The following is a 19,002-nucleotide window of genomic DNA, read 5'->3' on the forward strand; positions in this document are numbered from 1 at the left end:
TTTGTTTTGTTTTTACAATTTTCTTAGAGTAAAGTTACAGTTTCTTACTCCTTATGTTTATTATGTTATATGTATTATATAAAATCTAGTGAATTTTCACTACAATCAAGGTAGCAGGGTAGTCAGTGCAAAAGTATTTTTTATTTTTATTTTTTTAAGATTATCAAGGGAATTTCACCTTTACCTAAATAAATGTATGATAAATATCATCCTTTACTGTTGATTAGCAATTTCAATAAACCAAAACATTCTCTGGGAAAAAGGAGACTTGGAAAATAATATTACCTAAAAATGAGTTTAATCTGAAAAGACAAAAACATCCATCAGTTTCAAGTTTCAGGCACATACCATCACCCTTACCCCTTCCTAAACCTAATGTGACTGCTTTGTACAGACAGAACAGAGGAAGCAGTTTATATGTTTATGAAAAGTGAATGCTTAAAGTCAACTTTTCCCTCAAATCTAAATTTACAAACCCAGCAGTATATTGTGTTAAGCCCATCTATGCACAGCCCCCCTCTTATGTCGCTTGTGACAGCTGATGTAGTTGTAATGGAGGACTTGTAACAACCATAGTCTGTCAGATTTCTCAGGGAAACACAAATGTACTCCTTGTCACTCTGTCAGGTTCTTAATGGGGGTTTGTTAGCCCAGAAACATATCTGCAGCGAGACACTGTCACTGTACACCCAGCCTTGATGTTTTTTCAAGTTAGCCGAGCCTCGTTTGTATGCTCTTTGTGTTTATGTATTCGGTGCTGTCATGCCTTTTCTTTTAAATGTTGGTGCTCTCCACAAGATGTCTCCCTCACTGATGCTTACTGGGCTGTCTGTGTGATGTTAATGGAGTTTCTGAGAAGTGCTTGTGACAAGGAGATTGAAGGTCGCTCTGGAGACCAGTGCTCAAGCATGGGATGCTCCGACTAGCTGCAGCTTTTTTCTGGGTGCGGATGGGAGAAATATCAATCAGGATTTTCTCTCCTTACACAGCCCTAGTGACTCAATGCTAATATACAAGATGCAGAAACATATTTGTCAGATTTTCAAAGATAATCTCATTATTTTTTTAGGCTTTTGAGGGATTATTTGCATAAAAATAACATGGTTGTCCTGCTTATTTTACTGCACAGCACCTGTACAGCATGACTCAGCCAGCACTTCGTCTGTTACAAAACTGTTCCCTTGCAGTACTCTGTGTTGCAGATTTGGTTCTCAGGCTGCACTGAGAGAGAGAGAGGTGAGGCACTCAGGTGCTCAAGTGATGTCCAAGTCAAGGTAAACAGCACCATCTGCAAGGACGTAATTATGCTGCCATTTTACAGCACAGCCAGGAGGCAGCGTGCAGGCCCAGGTGTTCTCTGTGCATATCTATACTGTTAAAACCTCTAACGTAGACACACAGAGGCCCTGCAAATATGCAAGCTCAACACTTTAAAACGAGGACAGGCATCTTTAAAATCCAGGTTTAGCTAATTTAGCATTCACATCGTTTGGTGTCCACTCCTCATCTAATCTGAGAGATCACAGTCAGAAAAGCACACGTGTAACTGCCTCACTGTCACGCTGTCATGTCAGAAATCTTTATCTTATTAGTAACACCTGAACTTTTCCTACTATGACTGGATAAAATGTCCGCTGTGAATATGTGACTCATTTAGTATCCGAGTACAGGAGACGCTTCACAATGATCCAAAATCAGATTTTTATTTTTATTTGTTGCCTACTATTGAGTGTTTACTGTTTATACGGGGAGTAGCGACAGATTTTGGTAACAGCCTGTTATTTTTATTATTTTTTATTATTTTATTCTAATCGGTGAATTAAAATAAAGCTGACTTTACTTTAGAATTGTAAAATTTGAAAATTAAAAACAGAAGTCCGGAATCAAAGTTGGAATTTTGTCAGAAAAATGTCAGAATTTTTTCTTTTTTTCATTTTTATTTTTTCAGTGGCCCCTGTCTTCTTCCATGAAAAGTGAACAAACTCTTATGAAAAAAATAAACTGAGCGTTGAAGCCAAACTGGGTTTTCTGAGATTTATTGAAAGAAACTCTGCAGAGGGGTCAATACAGTACAGACAGTCTTTGCATTAGCATCGATACAGAAGAGATACAGATTATTACTTAATTCATTACCTGAACTTACACCTAAACTCAAAAAGTAGCAGTCCTTTGAGTGTGGCAATGCTCCTTGTTTAGAATATAACTGAAACAAGTATGGAGGCTGAAAGTCCAGAAAACTCAGTGTGAACAAGTTAAATTGAATAATCACTATAACTGAAGTTAAATGCATCGTGTCATTTTAAGAAAGGACATTTCATTTTCAGTGTAATAATGCTGAAATGGACTGAAACTAATATCACCAGGTAATCACCAGAATTTGCTGGTTATCTTTCTGTTATATCTTCGTGACTCTTAAATCTTTAGGTTTTAGTTACTCGAGTAAAAAAGTTGAGAGCTGGGACTGCAAACAAGAAAATCAAAAATAGGATTATGGCACTCCCAGTTCACACCAGTGACTCTATATTAAAGATGGACCTGGCAACTGTGACATCACCCTTTGGTTTATGGACTACCGTTTTTGTCACCATCTTGGCTGTTGGAGGCAGAAGTAAGAATATTTGGACACAAACCTTCCTCACAGCAGTTTATCATGACCTTTTAATCTAATGATTTGTGTTTCTGGGCACAAATTTGGCATCATTTTGTTTACCTCAATATAAAATTCCCATCATGAACACAACTTTTCATCGTCCCACTGTCATATGTCCTGATTTGATTCCATTTTCACTATGTTAATATTTTCCACAGTCTTCATTCGGAGGGTGGAGGGGTTTGTGGCTGTGGAGCCGATTAATTCACTGTTAACGCCAGAGACTCAAATTTGAGCTACAGACAGCTTTTCAGATGTAATTTCTGTCATTTTTAAATATGTTATTGATTAATGCTGTAACAATAAATGTATAACATTTGATGTATTTGTTTTTGAGAGATCAGAGTGATTTTTTCTCTAGAACAACATAAATAAATTACACCATAAATTGCACACAAAAAATGCTGGATGCAGCAAAAATTATGTAAACTAAAACTCACATATGCAAATATACACACACGCGCGCGCACACACACACACACACACACACACACACACACATATATATATATATATATATATATATATATATATATATATATATATATAAAAATATCTCAGAAGGTTCATTAAACACTTCGATTTCCAAAAATTAGAATTTACTGGCAATTATTTCATAGTTAAGGCTTTATAGGGTTAAAAATATGCCGTTGGTTTAGGCACTAAAAAGGATTTAGTTAATCTTTGCTTTCTCGGTTGCCATGACAACGCCTCCCTATTGCTCGTGTGTTTATGGCATGACTTGTATGTCTTGCTGAAGCACATTACTTACAAATACACTTACTGACACGAAGGAACCCGACAATTTGTGTTCATGAACCACAGCAGTTCGACAAAAGTTGCATAGCTAAATTATTAGCATCTCTAACGCTTGCTTGCTTGGTTAGCAAGGTGCATACACAGACTCTATCGCTATTATCCGAGTCTGAGTGTTTTTGAGTTGCAGCTGGGGCTTTAAAAGCAAGGATACTGCCTCAGCAGAATATCTAGTAGTGACCAGATGGACTGCACTGGTGCAAAGGTGGGCATTTTAACATGGAAGTCTATGGGGATTGACTCACATTTGAAGCTAGCCTCAAGTGGCCGCGTGAGGAACTGCAGTTTGTTGTCTTTATTACTTAGCCTCCTTGTCACATTGTGACTTTATCCACCAAAATGTCTTGAGGTGTTTCTCTCTGCAAGACTGATACCACATTAACAGAAAGTTTCCACAACAATAATTTTTGTAACCATCTTCTTAGACTGGGTTAATATTATGTGTTATTTTTTTTTATAATTCTGCTAAAGAGAGGCCTGTTTGTTTTCCTGCGATAAAGACAGGAGTGTATCACAGGATGTGCTGCCTGGGTTTGTGATGTACTCTGAGCCTGCAGGCAGCAGCTAACGATCCCAAAGGTGATAGAGATATCCGATCGACAGGCTGATAATGAGACAGAGAGGGAGCGAGTGTGAGAGGAGGGTTCAGTGGGAACCCTTGTAAAACAGGATAAGGAAGCAGCTGTCCTCGCGTGACTTTTTTTTATTCCTGAAAAAGAAAAAATCAAGATGGCAGAATCTGGTGTATTTTTAGATGGCCTTTTTTACACTAATACTTCGGTCGGGCACGCTGCACACAGTGAATTTAGTGTTCAGTGGCAACTGCGCGGCAGCGTCACGCCAATGTGTTCTGATGGGGCTCGGAAACATAGAAACACGGCGATAAGTGATGATGATGGCTGCTTGGAGTAAAAGCTCAAGGGCCTTGTTTCACGGACCGTATTTTTTAATTTGTTTTCCCACTCGCTGATTGCACTGCAACACACTGTAACCAAGCAGATCCGACTACAGTGCTGTTTTTCGCTGTGGCTGTGTGTGGGTGTGAGTCTTTTTTTAAGAGTGAGAAGCAGAGAAAAGATACACACAGAGAGGGAGGAGGAGGAGGAGGAGGAGGTACGGTTTTCTACCACATCTCTGAGCATGTGTAAAAACAAACTGTACAGTATAAATACTGATTTTTTTTCCCCCCCTCCCCACTAAGGTTAAATCTGGAAAATTCTCCCCTGAATCTTAGTCGCTGTGATTGTTTATTATGCAAAGTCAGAACATAAAAAAGAGAGAGAGGGAGGAAGCCCCAGCTGCAGATATCTACCAGGAGTTTGCATTAAAGAGGGTATTGTCTCTGTAAAGCAGAAGGCAGCTTCATTCGCTCAAGTGGAAGCAGATATTTTTAGCATGAGACAATAGTCAGCCAGCTGAGAAAGTTGCCCTCTGGTTATGGTCTAAAAATTAATGGAGGATAGTTGAATATTAACCCCCCAACCCCGGCCACCACGGGCCCCCTAGTGCAGGCTGTGGCCTTTCAGACCACCGACGACCTTTTGGCTGACCTTCTCACTATGCAGAGCCCATGAAAACGTGCCACAGCTCAGACATGAGCGTGACATGACATCCCGGTAGAGCTTTATGTGCTCCCCGGTTGAGATGGTGATGAAAATAAAACATATATAAAAAAATGTACAATGAGTTTGACTGTGGCGTTAAATGTAGTTCACCTCTGTTTGGCAGGACTACACCTTGACAATGTACTTCCAGCAAGCGTGGCGGGACAAGCGCCTCTCCTACTCTGAGATTGCTTACAACCTGACTCTGGATAACCGAGTGGCTGACCAGCTGTGGGTCCCTGACACCTATTTCCTCAACGACAAGAAGTCCTTTGTGCATGGCGTCACAGTGAAGAACAGGATGATTCGTCTCCACCCCGATGGAACGGTGCTGTACGGACTCAGGTAAGACTTTTATGTGTCATAGCTGTGTCTTTATGAATTGTTTTTATTGGCAAATGATCTGGTTGGACCACAAAAAAGAAAAAAAAAAGTAAGAAAATAAGAGAAGATATTTCAGCCTCTACAAACTCTACTCAGAGCAGTCAAGCTGCACTTTTCATACGCAATGAGGGATTATTACGAGGCCGCCCATGGTGCCGCTTTCTGAGATGATTAACAAGGTTGAAAAGAACACGGAGGCCAAGCGAGGCAGGTGTGTTTGTGTAGCGCTGCTCAACAAGTAGGCATTTTAAAATAAAACCCAGGGTTATATATATATTGAAAAAGGCAGTGTTTTCAAAGAATAACCTAAATCTGATTATTAAAAAAGCTGATATATGACACAAAATTAGCACCTGTTAAAGTAAGAAAAAGTGCAAATGTGTGTATTTCCTGTTTTTTTCCCGCTTCTTTATTGATATCAAAGGATTGGTGATTGTGTTTGGGCACAGAAAGGTTACGTTTGACTGTTTAAGTTAGAGTTCAGTGATGTCAATAATCTATACCACTGACTTATTGACTTTCCATGCTAATGTCATCGAATTAATTGCACACAAGCCACAAATCTAAAAAAAAAATAACACCCCGGGTCGTAATGAAGTATAGGAGGTGTGTATAGGAGGAACTATGTGCACTTGTACTGTAGCCTTTCATATCTCCTGATGATCATCAATAATAAAAATCTGAACTGTCTCTGATTGTGTGCAGCCCATCTACACGACGTCTCTTTGTGGCGCAGGGCTGCGATGCCTCTGAGGATGCTGTCATCCATAATTGATAAAGTCATAATCAATAATGTAGCAGTTCAATACAAACACCGAATCTGTATTTGTACTGACGCTGCGTATTTGACTGCATATGCTAACGCAACCCGTCCATCACTCTGCCACTGCCTCCTCTGATCTGTCACCGCCTTTTCGTGTGCGTGTGTGTTCATGCATGTGTGTGTGTTAAAAGCTGAGGTTATTGTTGCTAATTCAAGATGTTGCAGTCGTTCCCTCTCTTGACTGAGATGCCCTTCTTGCGCAAAGGCTGCTTAAAAAATTTAAGTATCTGCACTGCACCACATTATTCATCGCTACATTTTGTCTCAACAGTCAAGAAATGTAATTCCGAACACTCTGACTCAATTATATAAGCCTAACACATATTTTTTGCATAACAGCCAAAAAGCAATGAAAGCCAGGGGAGTTGTAAGAGTGTTGTGAAATTTTAAGGGGGTGTGCGCAACAGAGACATGTGGTTTTTACCTCGGATGCGTTGTCCTTGTCAGTGCCGGTGCCTGCCGGCTTCTCCGTTATTTGGTTCGTGGGTTTGGTCCAGGTTTTATTTGATGCTAGCGAGTCCAGACACAAGCTGCTGTCAGAGTCAGCCCGGCCAGATGCCTGCATGCTCTGAGCACACTGACATGTACCTGTAGAGACGGGTCAGCTGGTTGCAACAACACAGCTTTAGTGGGTGTGGAGAAGATGGCTAACTGAGAGTCTATAGGAAAGAGGACGTATGTGAGCACACATACGTCCGACGTCCGGGGATGTGAATTCATTTAAGGCATGTCATCGGGGTAAAGGTCAGCAGTGGTGGAAGAAGTTTTAGTTAAGAGTTAAAGTAAAAAGGAAACAGTAAAGGGGAGAACATTTTAAAATTATGCTGCAGAAAGAGCATAAAATTATATCAGCATGTTATGACAAATTAAAAACGGATGCATTATTAAGTAAGAAAGCTTTTACTGTGGATACTAGTCATTTTGACAATAAAATTCACTTTCTTTACACACTACTGTTTAATTCATACCACTGCATCATATGTCTGAAGCTGACTGACTGTAGCTAAAATATAAAAAAAAGGAAAAGTGGAGTAACTACAGCTGTCAAATACATGTATCTGAGTAAAAAGTAGAAAAGTAGAGATGAAATGTTTCCAAGTAGTTCAACCATAATTACTGTCCCTGAAAGCCATTTCCTAATTATTTATAAACATGTAAACCGTGAAAGGGACCACTTTCATGAGTAAATCTATATGTATGTAGGACATAAACATTAACTATTGATGTAAAAGTACATTGAAGAATCAGAGGGTAATTAAAATTATTACAGCTGTGCCTTTGAAATCTTGTAATCTTGTTGCTTTTGAAATGGTTGCTTTAGCCATGAGGACCAGGTCTTACAGGTAGTTGCACTCTTCAGTGCAGCTTAGGTTTGTCAAAAAGGCGATGAGTGTGTTATCAGTTTGCAACTGAGTAGGGTCAAGGTCACAATTCCATGTAAACTGGGTGTGAATGAATAAATCGCAGGAAATCATAAACCTTTTGCTGTCTGTTGCCGTCTGCATATAAAGAAATCGACATGAAAGTGGAAAAACCACACTGTTTAACTACTTCCACTCAGTGTACATCCAGAATCTCTGAAATTCAGAAATTCCTCCAAAAACAGTGACATAGTTTCTTCAAGACAGTGATTCAACTGCAACATGACAAAGACAACCTTGGCAACCTTGCTCTGACGTAATAGAACCAGAATACAACCAGTTGGCAACTAGTCCAAGTCTCCTACTGCAAAGAGATGCATTGCAGATAAGTTGTATCCATAAGCACAGACTGAGTCAGATTGATCCCGATGTGTTTATAATCTCTCTGCTTGTATAAATTTTAAATACATTTTTGCAAATCTTAACTGATTTTTCTGAAAGTGAGTCAGATGACAAGTGTTTGGAGACAGGTTGCCTCCCATCAGGCGACCTGTGCAATCATCTTGCAATCTAAAGTGGTCCCCCAGTGGTTGAGGACTTTGGATACTCATCTACTTGCAAGCCATTGCATTAAAAAAAAAATGAAATGCAATCATCCAGCAACCACCAAGTTTTCCAAGTCGTATGTATTTTGTGATTATTTTTTTTCTATTTTGATTTGCAGCAATGTGGCAATCAAAAAGTCATTGACTTCAGTGATTAATATCCACTGGCAGTATGGAGTGGGTGGGTCCCACTTTTCTGTTTTATTATATGGATAAACTCTACACAGCACTTCCAGAGGCCTCCAGTGGCACACCTGCCAATTTTGAACTAAACTGCATGAATGGCTGTTAAACATCACAAACATACAGAGATTTTCTCATTTCCTCATTTATTAGAGCAAAGTTTTGCATTAAATTAATAAGAAATGAAGAAGGTAGGAAACTAAAAGATGTCATTTAGAAATCTATGGGTGCTGACATGTTTATGGAGCTGTGCGGTCAGGATATCTTCACCTCTGCTGTGATATTAAATCACTGGAGTAGATGGAACCACATGCAGGACACAGCGACTCTCTTATTCAATCTGCACAATATAAACACAGACATGTTACTCAACCAAACAACCGTCTGTAAACGTTTAAATACATTTTCAATTTATTCTAAAATCTACCGACTGATCTGCTGACTCAGCCTCTGGATAGAGCAAACTAATTTTGGCAAGTAATAATTGTCAGCTAATAGTCATCACATGCCATCCTTCTAATGCAAGTAAAGCCTGCTCAAATTGACTTATCAATAGTGCTTCAACTACAGACTGAAAACCAGAAAGCTTCCTGCCCCTATAATTTTACCCCTTTACTATATGCTGAATCGCTCTTTTTGGAGATTAAGCTAAAATGTTTGACTATAAAATATCATGTAATATTGCTAAATCCTTAGATAATGAGGGGCAAAAGTAAACGTATTATTGATCTTGCAAGAGGAGTATTTGTGCTGAGCTGAAACCAGCTAACACGCTAACTGGCAAACACTAGTAGGTTAAACTGTTTAGTTTGCAGGAGATGTGTGTGTCTGTGTGTGCAATTTGTGTCTCTGGGTACATGTGTGTGTGAATGAGTGAGTGTTATTTTCAGGGGTGCACACGAAGGAGGAAGACTGAGAGTGTTGTTTACTCCTTATTCAGTGGATATATAGTGCATCCCAATCCTGCCAAATCCTGGTCTTCAATTACCAGGAGGAGCAGAAAATTACAACAGTGCTCCCAACTGTCACTTTAGAGCTCGGTTTGACTCTCGGGGAGAGGCAGTCTGATCTAATTACCCAGCCCCTGAAAAGGCTCAGCCAATAACACAGATACCGCCCAGGCTGCGAGGAAAAAACACACATATACGCACACAACAGGAAAACACAAACTCCACTTAGCTTTTCATTTTATGCAGGGATGGAGGAAAAAATGAAAAAGAAATATACACACAGACACCGAGTGCGTGACTCGTGCTGTATGTCGCTCCACATTGGCATACAGAGAGAGACTGAGCCGAAGAGGGAGAAAGAGACGTGAAGGTCAGACTTCATTCAAAATGGAGAAATTATTAGGATTCTCCCCACTCCCCCTCCACCCTCCCTCCTTTCTCTGTGAATATTGTAACTCCTTTTGTGTTGTGAGAGGACACATCCTTGTGCTTTGGAGACTGACGTCGTCTTCTGTCAGGCCGAGGAGCATTTCTGCTCTGCAGCTAAAATGCGCGATGATATCCCGTGCGAATGCTGTCAATGGGATCACTTTTAGAGTTATCTCCTTCTGAAGGCGAGAGGGAAACGTAGAAACCTCTTTATTTTTCCTGCTTTTTGATTGGATGTGCTCTGTGACCTGCCTGAGCAGGAACAGACAATCCTGCATGTGTTAGCTCAGCTCAACATGGGCTCTCTATCCAAAATGGAGGAAGCTTCTCCATCTTAATTTAACTTCTGAAATGATCTTTCTATTTTTTTTCTCCTGATGCCTGCATGCATGATGAAATGTCAGTTTAAGTAAGCCTGCACCAGGTTTGGAACCTGCAAAAATCCTCCTCCCCTCTGCATTTTGGCCTCTTCTTCTCTGATGCTCCCTCGAAATGAGATTCTGTCTGGGAATTCGTGGTGGTTGTGTTATGTCCGTAAACAAGGTCATTTGGAATAAAGGTGCACAGGCCGCCTTAGGGGGGTCCACACACACACATATACAGAGAGAGAGAGCGCCTGGGTTGAACTGTGAGAGGAACATAGACAAAAAAAGAAAAAAAAAAACAGCCTTTTTTAGACTCTGTCCTATTAGCTCCGACGCAGAGCAAATGTAGCGTGTTTGATTCTGCGTGATCTGCGAGAGCGTGGCCTCTCCGCCGGCAGGTTGGGATGAGCGAGAGACGGACCGGCTCTGATGTTGATGAAGAGCAAACAAGCCTGCGCTTCATGACAACTGCTGCTGCTGCTGCTGCTGCAGAGGTCCACAGCAGACTCTCTCTGCAGTGGAGATGACGAAGACGAGGAGGAGGAGGAGATTCAAAGATGGGGAGGGAATCCTGCAGAGAGAAACCCTCGTCCTGCTTCTCCTGCGTGCTCATTATTTGCATTTTTGGGGTAATTGTTAGCGCAGGTTTTGGATGCTCTAGCTCAGCCGGGTGGGGTGGGGGGTGGGGGGTGCAGAAGCAGTTCTTGATCAGCCGTGCGGAGTCTCAGACGAGAAAGCTGTGAGACTTCTGCTGATGATGTAGGTGGGCTATAAATAGGCTGTTATTTTTACCCCTGCCATTTTGGCCTCATTTCTGCTTTTCCCCTGTGTTTCCTCTGTGCCACCGCGATGATTTAGTGATGGCGATGGCGATGATGGTGAGTGATGAGTGCCCGGCTGTGCGAGCGCAACATCCTGGGAAGTTGTGGCCATAAAAAAGGGGTAAACTAGGACAGAAATGAGCCTCCTGTTTTAATCCCCCAGTGCACCATGGCCCTGCTAACTGGCTCTTACATAAGAGCCCAGAGAGCAAGAAAAAAGGAGGCAGAGACTGAGAGAGCCCGAGTGTGTGAAAGAAAGACTGTGAGTCTCTGCAGCTCAAAAAAATGAAATCCCAAACTTGCCAGGCTCGGCCTGAGGGAGCTGAACATCTTATGCAGAAAGATTTCAAATAAAGTTTGCTCTTAATTATTAAAGACAAGGCGCTCTTAAAGATGCGTCTGTAGATGTGATGAAGTTAACCGAGAGAAGGCATTGTGATTGTATTTTTTTATTGCCATAGTGTCCCCGCAGCTCCACGGGACCACGTTCTTAATCTCAAAGCAGCAGCGATTTGAAAAATGTGTGAACTCAGAACATTTTTTTGCCCATTTCTATTCATGTTTAAAACATTTACAGGCACACCAAACAATATACATTTCAGCACTTTGTCATATATTTTTTTCCCCATGGTAGCACTTCCATTATGATTTTATAAATAGTGGAATGACGTAAAGTCTTTGATTTTTCAAAATAAGCAAATCCAGACACCACTGCTTGTTTTTTTTTTTAATGGTAAACAACAGATTTTTTGTTATTTAATATTTATTGTCCCTGATTTATAAAATTGCATATCCTCTCGAGGCCCAATTCCTGAACAGAGATGTGCAAAGGTGACCCTCATAAGCCCTCAAATAAGGACAGCGGGTTTGTTTTACAGCTTAACACTGTAAAATGATCATCATGAAGCCCTTTTGTTCACATCACCTCTCTTATAAGGACAGTTTACCTTTCATTTATTTTTGTATTAGTTCAAATTCAGTGATAAGCAGCAAGATTCATTTGTTTCCATTACAAACACTGTATTTCACAAAATGGTGAAACTGAAGAAATAAAAGGACATATGAACTAATATATTGATGGAAAGTGCAATTATGAATAAAGACAAATTATGATTGTGCGACACTGAGGGATCCTTGTTGTTGAACTGAATGTCCAATGAATGTAAAGTGTAAATGTAGCGTGACTTTTACTGGATGATCTGGCTACTCAGTGGCCTTTTTCATTGTCACGTACAAATGAATGGACCGCTAACACAATAAATCGATGATGTGACCGTAATCAGCTGTGACAAGGAAAACCCGCGGTTATGACAAACACTTCAACCTATACTGGGAATTCTCCCACAGGCTGCTATTATTATTAATGGTCGCGTGACGCCATCATGTTTTATATCAATCAGTGTGTTTGTGTGCGCGTGTGTGTGAGGGGGTTCGTCTCACACGTCTACGCTAGATTTAGCCCCCATAGTTAGACTGTGTGGCCAGTCTCTCTCAGACAGCCTCGGGGGTTTGGTGCGGCCGGGTGCCAGCCCGTCTCAGCTCTGGCCAACTTGTCATCTATAACAGGAAGTGCGTCACCCTGACTGAACTTGTTGGATATGACTGGCCTGTGCTCGACGGCTCTTTTTTTAAGGAGCCCATTAACCAGAGGTTGAACCCTGCTTTTTTTTTTTTATCTCTTTATGGGATAAAAGTAAAACTAGCATAGTGTCCAAATTCCACACTTTGTTAAGTACAATAATTACTAGCTTTAATAGTTTCCCAAGCTTGTCATTAGAATAAAATATGCAGTAAATTTCATAATAAAAGCAGAAAAGATTTTCTCAATAAAAAGACATTGTCAGCATCAGCTCACGATTTATGGAGGCTTGAACTGAGGCTAATGTAAAAAAGTGTGCTTTAACAAGAAGGAAGCCAGACAGAACCAGGCTCCGGGAGCGCGGCCATCTGCCTCGGCCGGTTGGAATGGTTGCTCGGATTTGCCAAACAGCATCTGATTTTGAATTAATCCTGATCCCCACATTTGATGGCATTTTCCATTTGAACCTATTATTTCCGGAAGAATGGCTTTCATGTCTGGTGCTCTTCAGGTTTGCCAACATCCTGCAGGGATGTTTACATTACTCTGCGCAGTGAAGGTCAAATAAAATGAACCCAGCCTGCTCGTGGCCGCCTCCACCTGTTTCTGCGTTGAATCCTATATTTCTTTATCCCTCTCTCTGTGTGTAGGATCACTACAACCGCAGCCTGCATGATGGACCTGCGCCGCTACCCTCTAGATGAGCAAAACTGCACCCTGGAGATCGAAAGCTGTAAGTACCGTTGTCCCTGACAACCAGCTCTCACACCCACACGAAGACATCGAATTAAAGAGATCCCACGTACGCATGCAGCTCGGAAAACCGTCCTGAAAACAGTCTGCCGGCCCAGTGGCACCGAGGTAGAAAGACAGTTGATAAGACAGGATGTAAAATGCTGAGAAAGGCTGATGAGATATCAAGAGATATGCATCAAGAAGAGGAACATCACTAATGGCTCAGTGACTGATAACATCCAGCCTAATTAATTCAACTGCTACTGCAGTGGCTTCCCAAGGCGAGGAGGAGCCTGATTAGGTCCAGTATTTCAGGAGGGTGCTGATAGTGGATGTTGTATTCAGCTTTCTCGTGAAGCCGCCTCCATGTTTGTGAAGTACAAAGACTCAGTTTCACGTGGAGTTTGTAATTGTACGTGATCCGGTGCTCTCGAGTCAGGGGAGCGAGGAAAGAGAGGAGAAAGACGAGGTCCTCTGCGTGTATTATCTGGGTCCCCTAGGAGAAGGATTATGGGGCTGGGATGTGGTGTAGGCCCAGTCTTCCCAGGTTTGATGACACCATTGCCAGCAGCGTTAAGCAGCACAAAAACAGCGCGGGTCAGAACCACCCCCCCACCCCCACCCCCCGCTGCTCCTCTCCCATTATGCTTGCCATCTCTCTCCCCATCACCCTCTCTTTCCGTTTCTCATCTCCTTTCTTCACACGGTCTCATCCTCTTCTTTTTTTTCCCTCCCAGCCTTTTTATCTCTCTCTCCATCACTCATATGCTCTTTTTTTCTCTCCTCCTCTCTCAGGCAGAAATACACACACACACACACACACACACAGCTCCAGTTTTGATCACCAGGCAGTATCTGCTCTCATATGGATTAACTGGCAACGGTTTTAACGTTGGAATCTCTTCATGCCAGAGCATGCTATTTTATTCAGACTAATGAGCCCAGAGAAGTCTCACTCCCCTTGATAAACTCAATGCATTTTTAACAGACACAAGTCTTAAAACCCCAGAAACCCCCGATACATCACATACTCACTGCTGCGGCTCAGGCCGCTGGACTCACGTGCTGCACTGAACAAAAAAAAAGAAAGCATTTCTTCCCCTCTAACACCAACTAATACGATCTGTTATGCACATATAAATGCTGACATACAGTATCCATGCACATCTTTGGCTCAGGCACTCTTCTTCACATCAGTCTTGATAGACCAGGTTGAGTGCAGTGATGTAATGCACTAACAGAGACAATGGTCTGGAACGAATGGAGCTACAAACTAACTGAATGTACTGGCCATAAACTGCTCCCTTCATATCGAAAAAAACCCTCCCCTCTACCAAATGACTCAACACCCCGCTGATCCCCAGCCTGACGTAGCCGATAAGAACTTAACCGAGCTGCACCTCAACAGCAGCATGGTACACTAATTGGGGTAACGCTGTGACGATAACGCTAGAGCTTATTTATCTGCTGGTGTGGAGTTCCAGCATCCACTGCTTTATGCTCTGCAGATGCATTCAGTATTCAGTGCCGTAGTTTGCCCTGGCAAGAAAAGCTTTAATTAAAGAATAAGACTCATTTTAAACAAATATCGGAGAAGTTGGTGCTTCCTCTGCACCAGAGAGCTTCTGTGTTGCACTGATGGACATGCTTCTTCATTACTGTCATCACACACTGTGAGTTTGTTTTGAGTCGATCCCACGTACTTCATCCTGCTGCTGTGAATACTCACCAGAGCACCAAATGTGTTGCAGAACCTTAACAGATGCAGAATTTACTCCTGTTTGAGTAATATTGGCCATGAGCTACAGGACCCAGCTGTTTCGGGGGATTTCTTTTTTTTTTTCTTTCAAACAAAAACAGCAAAAAAAAAAAAAAAGAAGAAGAAGAAAGAAAGAAAATCTGTATTTGTGTGCCATTACCTTAACTGTCAGTGATGCAAGATGTTAAAACCACCCTGGAGACAGAGTCTCTTTCTTCCACAGCAGACACATCGCAGTAGGAAAAGCACAGGTATAAATAATACACTGAATGGTGGCTGTTGAGTTTCCTGACATTGTGCATGCAGGTTCGTGCAGAAGGAAGCCATTGCTGATATTATTAGTAACACCTGAGCTTCTCCAACTATGACAAATCAAAATGTCTGCTGTGAAAAAAAAAAGGCCTGTGGGTGAAGCCAGCTGCCCGTCCGACCAATAACAACCCGACGTGACTAACTTCACCTTCAGTGTCAGCGCCATAGCAACAAAGAATTTTGTGTTAATTTTTAAAAATCAAAGCCTCGGAGTTTAATTATTCATCACATCTGAATAGGTCACTGCCTCTATTTTGAGCATGCGGCAGTCAAAGTGGAGCTTTGGAGTAGGGAGACGGCCATTCCCTGGGTGAGCCCACGACACCGCTCCGTTGACTGTAGCAGGATAAAGTTCCGACGACAACATGTTTCTTGGTGCATATACATGCTTCACACACAGAGAGTTGAAAATGCTGAGTGTTGATTAATTTTTTATATGCAGATAGGTTCCTTTGTCTCCATTCACGATGTGTGCAGCTATGTACAAATTAGCTTCCTGCTTTAAAGTGCTGAAAAATAAACACGTTGTCAACCAGATAACTTCTTGCAGTTACACGAATTGTTTCAGGTTGATGGAAACAGGTTACTGAAACAAACCTGCAGTGAACCGGCAGCCACATATTTAGTGAGCGTCCCTCTGTTTCTTGTCCTGGTGACGGAGCTGAAAGACTTCTACTTCCTGCAAGTTCTTGAAATCACCAACAATCACCTCCTTCTTACGCTCATGGTTAATTTTGAGTGACAAATGGATGAATGCATGTTTATAGAGATTACGCTTACACAAAGTTTGTCAGCAAATACTCAGAGCACCGCTCAAAGATTTCTGAGGGCTGTAAGTGTTTCTGTAATCTTCCCTGCTGTTTATAACCTTCAAATTTTAAAATGTGACAAGCCCCTAATGCAAAGATGGCCTCTGCAGCAGTGGCTGGCTAAATGGGAGATCTTAAATGTGTGTTAGTTTAATGATCCTCACCCTAACCACAACCATAGAGATTTGTTTCTGCAGTGAGCGCCGCGGGCCTTTTTTCTGGCTTGTGGCTCTTAAAGTCAAATTGCAACACCTCCTTAAATTTTAAACACTTTAAATACTTTAAACCAAAAGTGATTTCATATTTTTAGAGCCCTAAAATGGCACCTTCATTCTATTTTCCAAGAAAGCATAAAATATGTTGTTAAATTTCCTGTTATTTAAAGTTCCTAATCATCTTATGACCCTTCAGATGTAATCAGAGTTGGTGACGGCTGCTGTGGATATTGCCAAGCATTAAGTATAGTTAAGGGCAAAGACAGACAAAACCGCAGACAACGACTTTTAACATTGCAGCACTTTGCTGTGATATATTATAGAGCATTAATGGATGGTGATAATGTTTCTCTAAGTGTCCTGGCTTTTTTCCCCTGCAGATGGATACACCACAGACGATATTGAGTTTTACTGGCGAGGTGGAGACGGCGCAGTGTCCGGCGTGGACAGGATAGAGCTGCCTCAGTTCTCGATCGTCGACTACAAACTCATCTCCAAGAATGTCGTCTTCTCCACAGGTGCGCAGAAGCGTCACTGGGTTTTGCAGGTTTTAATTAGCATAAGCTGCTGCGTTAACAATTATTTGGCCTTTTAATTTTAACATAAAATCGACAGTCAGTATTAGAGAGAGAGAGTGTATGTGACAGGCTCGCTTGCGTCAAGGAAAATGTACTTGGTGTCACTGAGGAAACTCTATTTCTGTCCCACTTCCTCTGCTCCTTTGCCTCCTTCAGGTTCCTACCCCCGCCTGTCCCTCAGCTTTAAACTGAAGAGGAACATTGGTTACTTCATCCTGCAGACATACATGCCTTCCATCCTGATTACCATCCTCTCCTGGGTCTCCTTCTGGATCAACTACGATGCATCGGCTGCCAGAGTGGCCCTGGGTAGGATCGGCTCGCTTCTGCTCAGCGCTGACCCTCAGAAATAACCCAGAGCCAAATGATAGCAGAGCATGAAAAGAGCCATTTAACGTACATTATTATGCTCAGGATTTCTGCATTATTGTGTCTGTGCCGAGCCTGATGTTTTCCCTGTATTTTCTCAGCGTTTACTTTTTTTCCTCATTAGCTCTAAGCACAGTGAGTGATAGCAGTGTGTGATAGGCTGCCTGGCTAAATGTCTGTTGTTCAGAGATGACTATATGCATGAGTCATGCAGAGCGAGAGGCACTGCAGCTCGACCTTGAAGTGTGCTGTCTTTCTCTCATCCTGTCTGTCTTTTGGAGCCTCTCGCTGGCCGGAGATCGCAGCTTATCAGAGCCCAAGCGCAGCTGTATTTGTTTAAATGCACCATGCACGTTGGAGCTCACGCTCTCACGCCAATGTCAAACTGGCACGTCGGTAGCTTTTGCGTTTTGCGCGTCTCTTTCTTGTCACACACCGTTTGTTTTTTCGGAAGTGGGGACGGCTGGCAGGTCAGAGTCCCAGACGGTGTCTTTAGAGGGTAACGTGATTTAAAGATGCCCCCCCCCCCCCTCCTCCCCGCTCTGCTCTCAGCGTCCTAACCAAAAGAGAACAAGTGCAGCCAATGGGGAGATGAGGCTCCGTGCTACAGTGACAGTGCTGGCTGCCAGGTTATTTATAATACGTGTGAATCTGACCAAATGCAGATTGTGCAGGCAGATGACTAATGTATCAAACACAATGTGTACATGTCAGGAAAGCAGGTGAATCGTGCTGTGACTAACAACAGATGTTTACAGTGGCAATGTGGCCCTTTTTTTAAAGCCTACAGTTTGTTCCATCATTTGGTTGCACGACGGGATGTAAGCTATCGCAGTCTCAGGTGTTTTTTTTAATCCATATGGACTCACATTCTCTCAAATTTGACTGCTTGCGTTCATTAAACACTATATATTGTACAGCATAAGAGCAAATGCACATGTTCCCGAGCATGTATACTTTGGAGATGAGCATCTGAGCTCAGTTAGTTTGATGCTGGGGCAAATTCCAGCGAAGCGAGAAAGACATCTGTGTTCATTCATTATGCACTGCCTCTATAGTAGATCCTCAGTTGTAAGCAGCTTATATAAAATGCAGAGTTGTGGCATCAGATGAAGAAAACTGTGCAGTTTGTTGCCTAAAACCAGTGGAATAAAATGGCAGACAGTAGCTATAGTGCACCATAGCCTGCACAGGGAATGACTCACCTATAGACTTGGGCAGAGCGGTGCTTTGGGCCAAACGCTAACATCAGCATGTTAAGCTCTGCATGCTAATGTGACCACACTGATGACTAACATCAAATTTAAAGGGTTCATCGTGGTAGTATTAGTATTAAGGTGTTAAATAATCAGGCCTCGTCTTATCTTAAAGACCTGATAGTATTGTATCACCCAAATAGAGCACTTTGCTCTCGTACTGCTAGTTTACTTGTGGTTTCTAGAGTATTTAAAAGTAGAATGGGAGAAGAGCCGTCAGCTTTCAGGCCCCTCTTCTGTGGAATCAGCTCCCAGTTTGGATTTGTGAGACGGACACTATCTCTGCTTTTAAGATTAGGCTTAAAACTTTCCTTTTTTGATAAACATATAGTTCGTGCTGGATAAGGTGACCCTAAATCCTCCCTTAGTTACACTGCAGTAGGTCTAGGCTGCTTTGGG

General features: G+C 42.0%; 1 protein-coding gene across 2 annotated transcripts in view; it reads left to right on the plus strand.

Annotated features, from left to right (window-relative positions):
* The window catches only part of gabrb2a (gamma-aminobutyric acid type A receptor subunit beta2a), a 31,714-nt gene that overhangs the window by 8,052 nt on the left and 4,660 nt on the right, over positions 1-19,002 (plus strand). For both annotated transcript variants that reach the window (XM_085171447.1, XM_085171457.1), the window contains exons 4-7: positions 5,195-5,415; positions 13,221-13,303; positions 16,781-16,918; positions 17,135-17,287. In XM_085171447.1, coding sequence (XP_085027573.1) covers positions 5,195-5,415; positions 13,221-13,303; positions 16,781-16,918; positions 17,135-17,287 — 595 coding nt within the window. The remainder of the gene's footprint in view (positions 1-5,194; positions 5,416-13,220; positions 13,304-16,780; positions 16,919-17,134; positions 17,288-19,002) is intronic.

This window comes from Neolamprologus multifasciatus, chromosome 2 (assembly GCF_963576455.1).
Source record: "Neolamprologus multifasciatus chromosome 2, fNeoMul1.2, whole genome shotgun sequence".
Classification (NCBI taxonomy): domain Eukaryota; kingdom Metazoa; phylum Chordata; class Actinopteri; order Cichliformes; family Cichlidae; genus Neolamprologus; species Neolamprologus multifasciatus.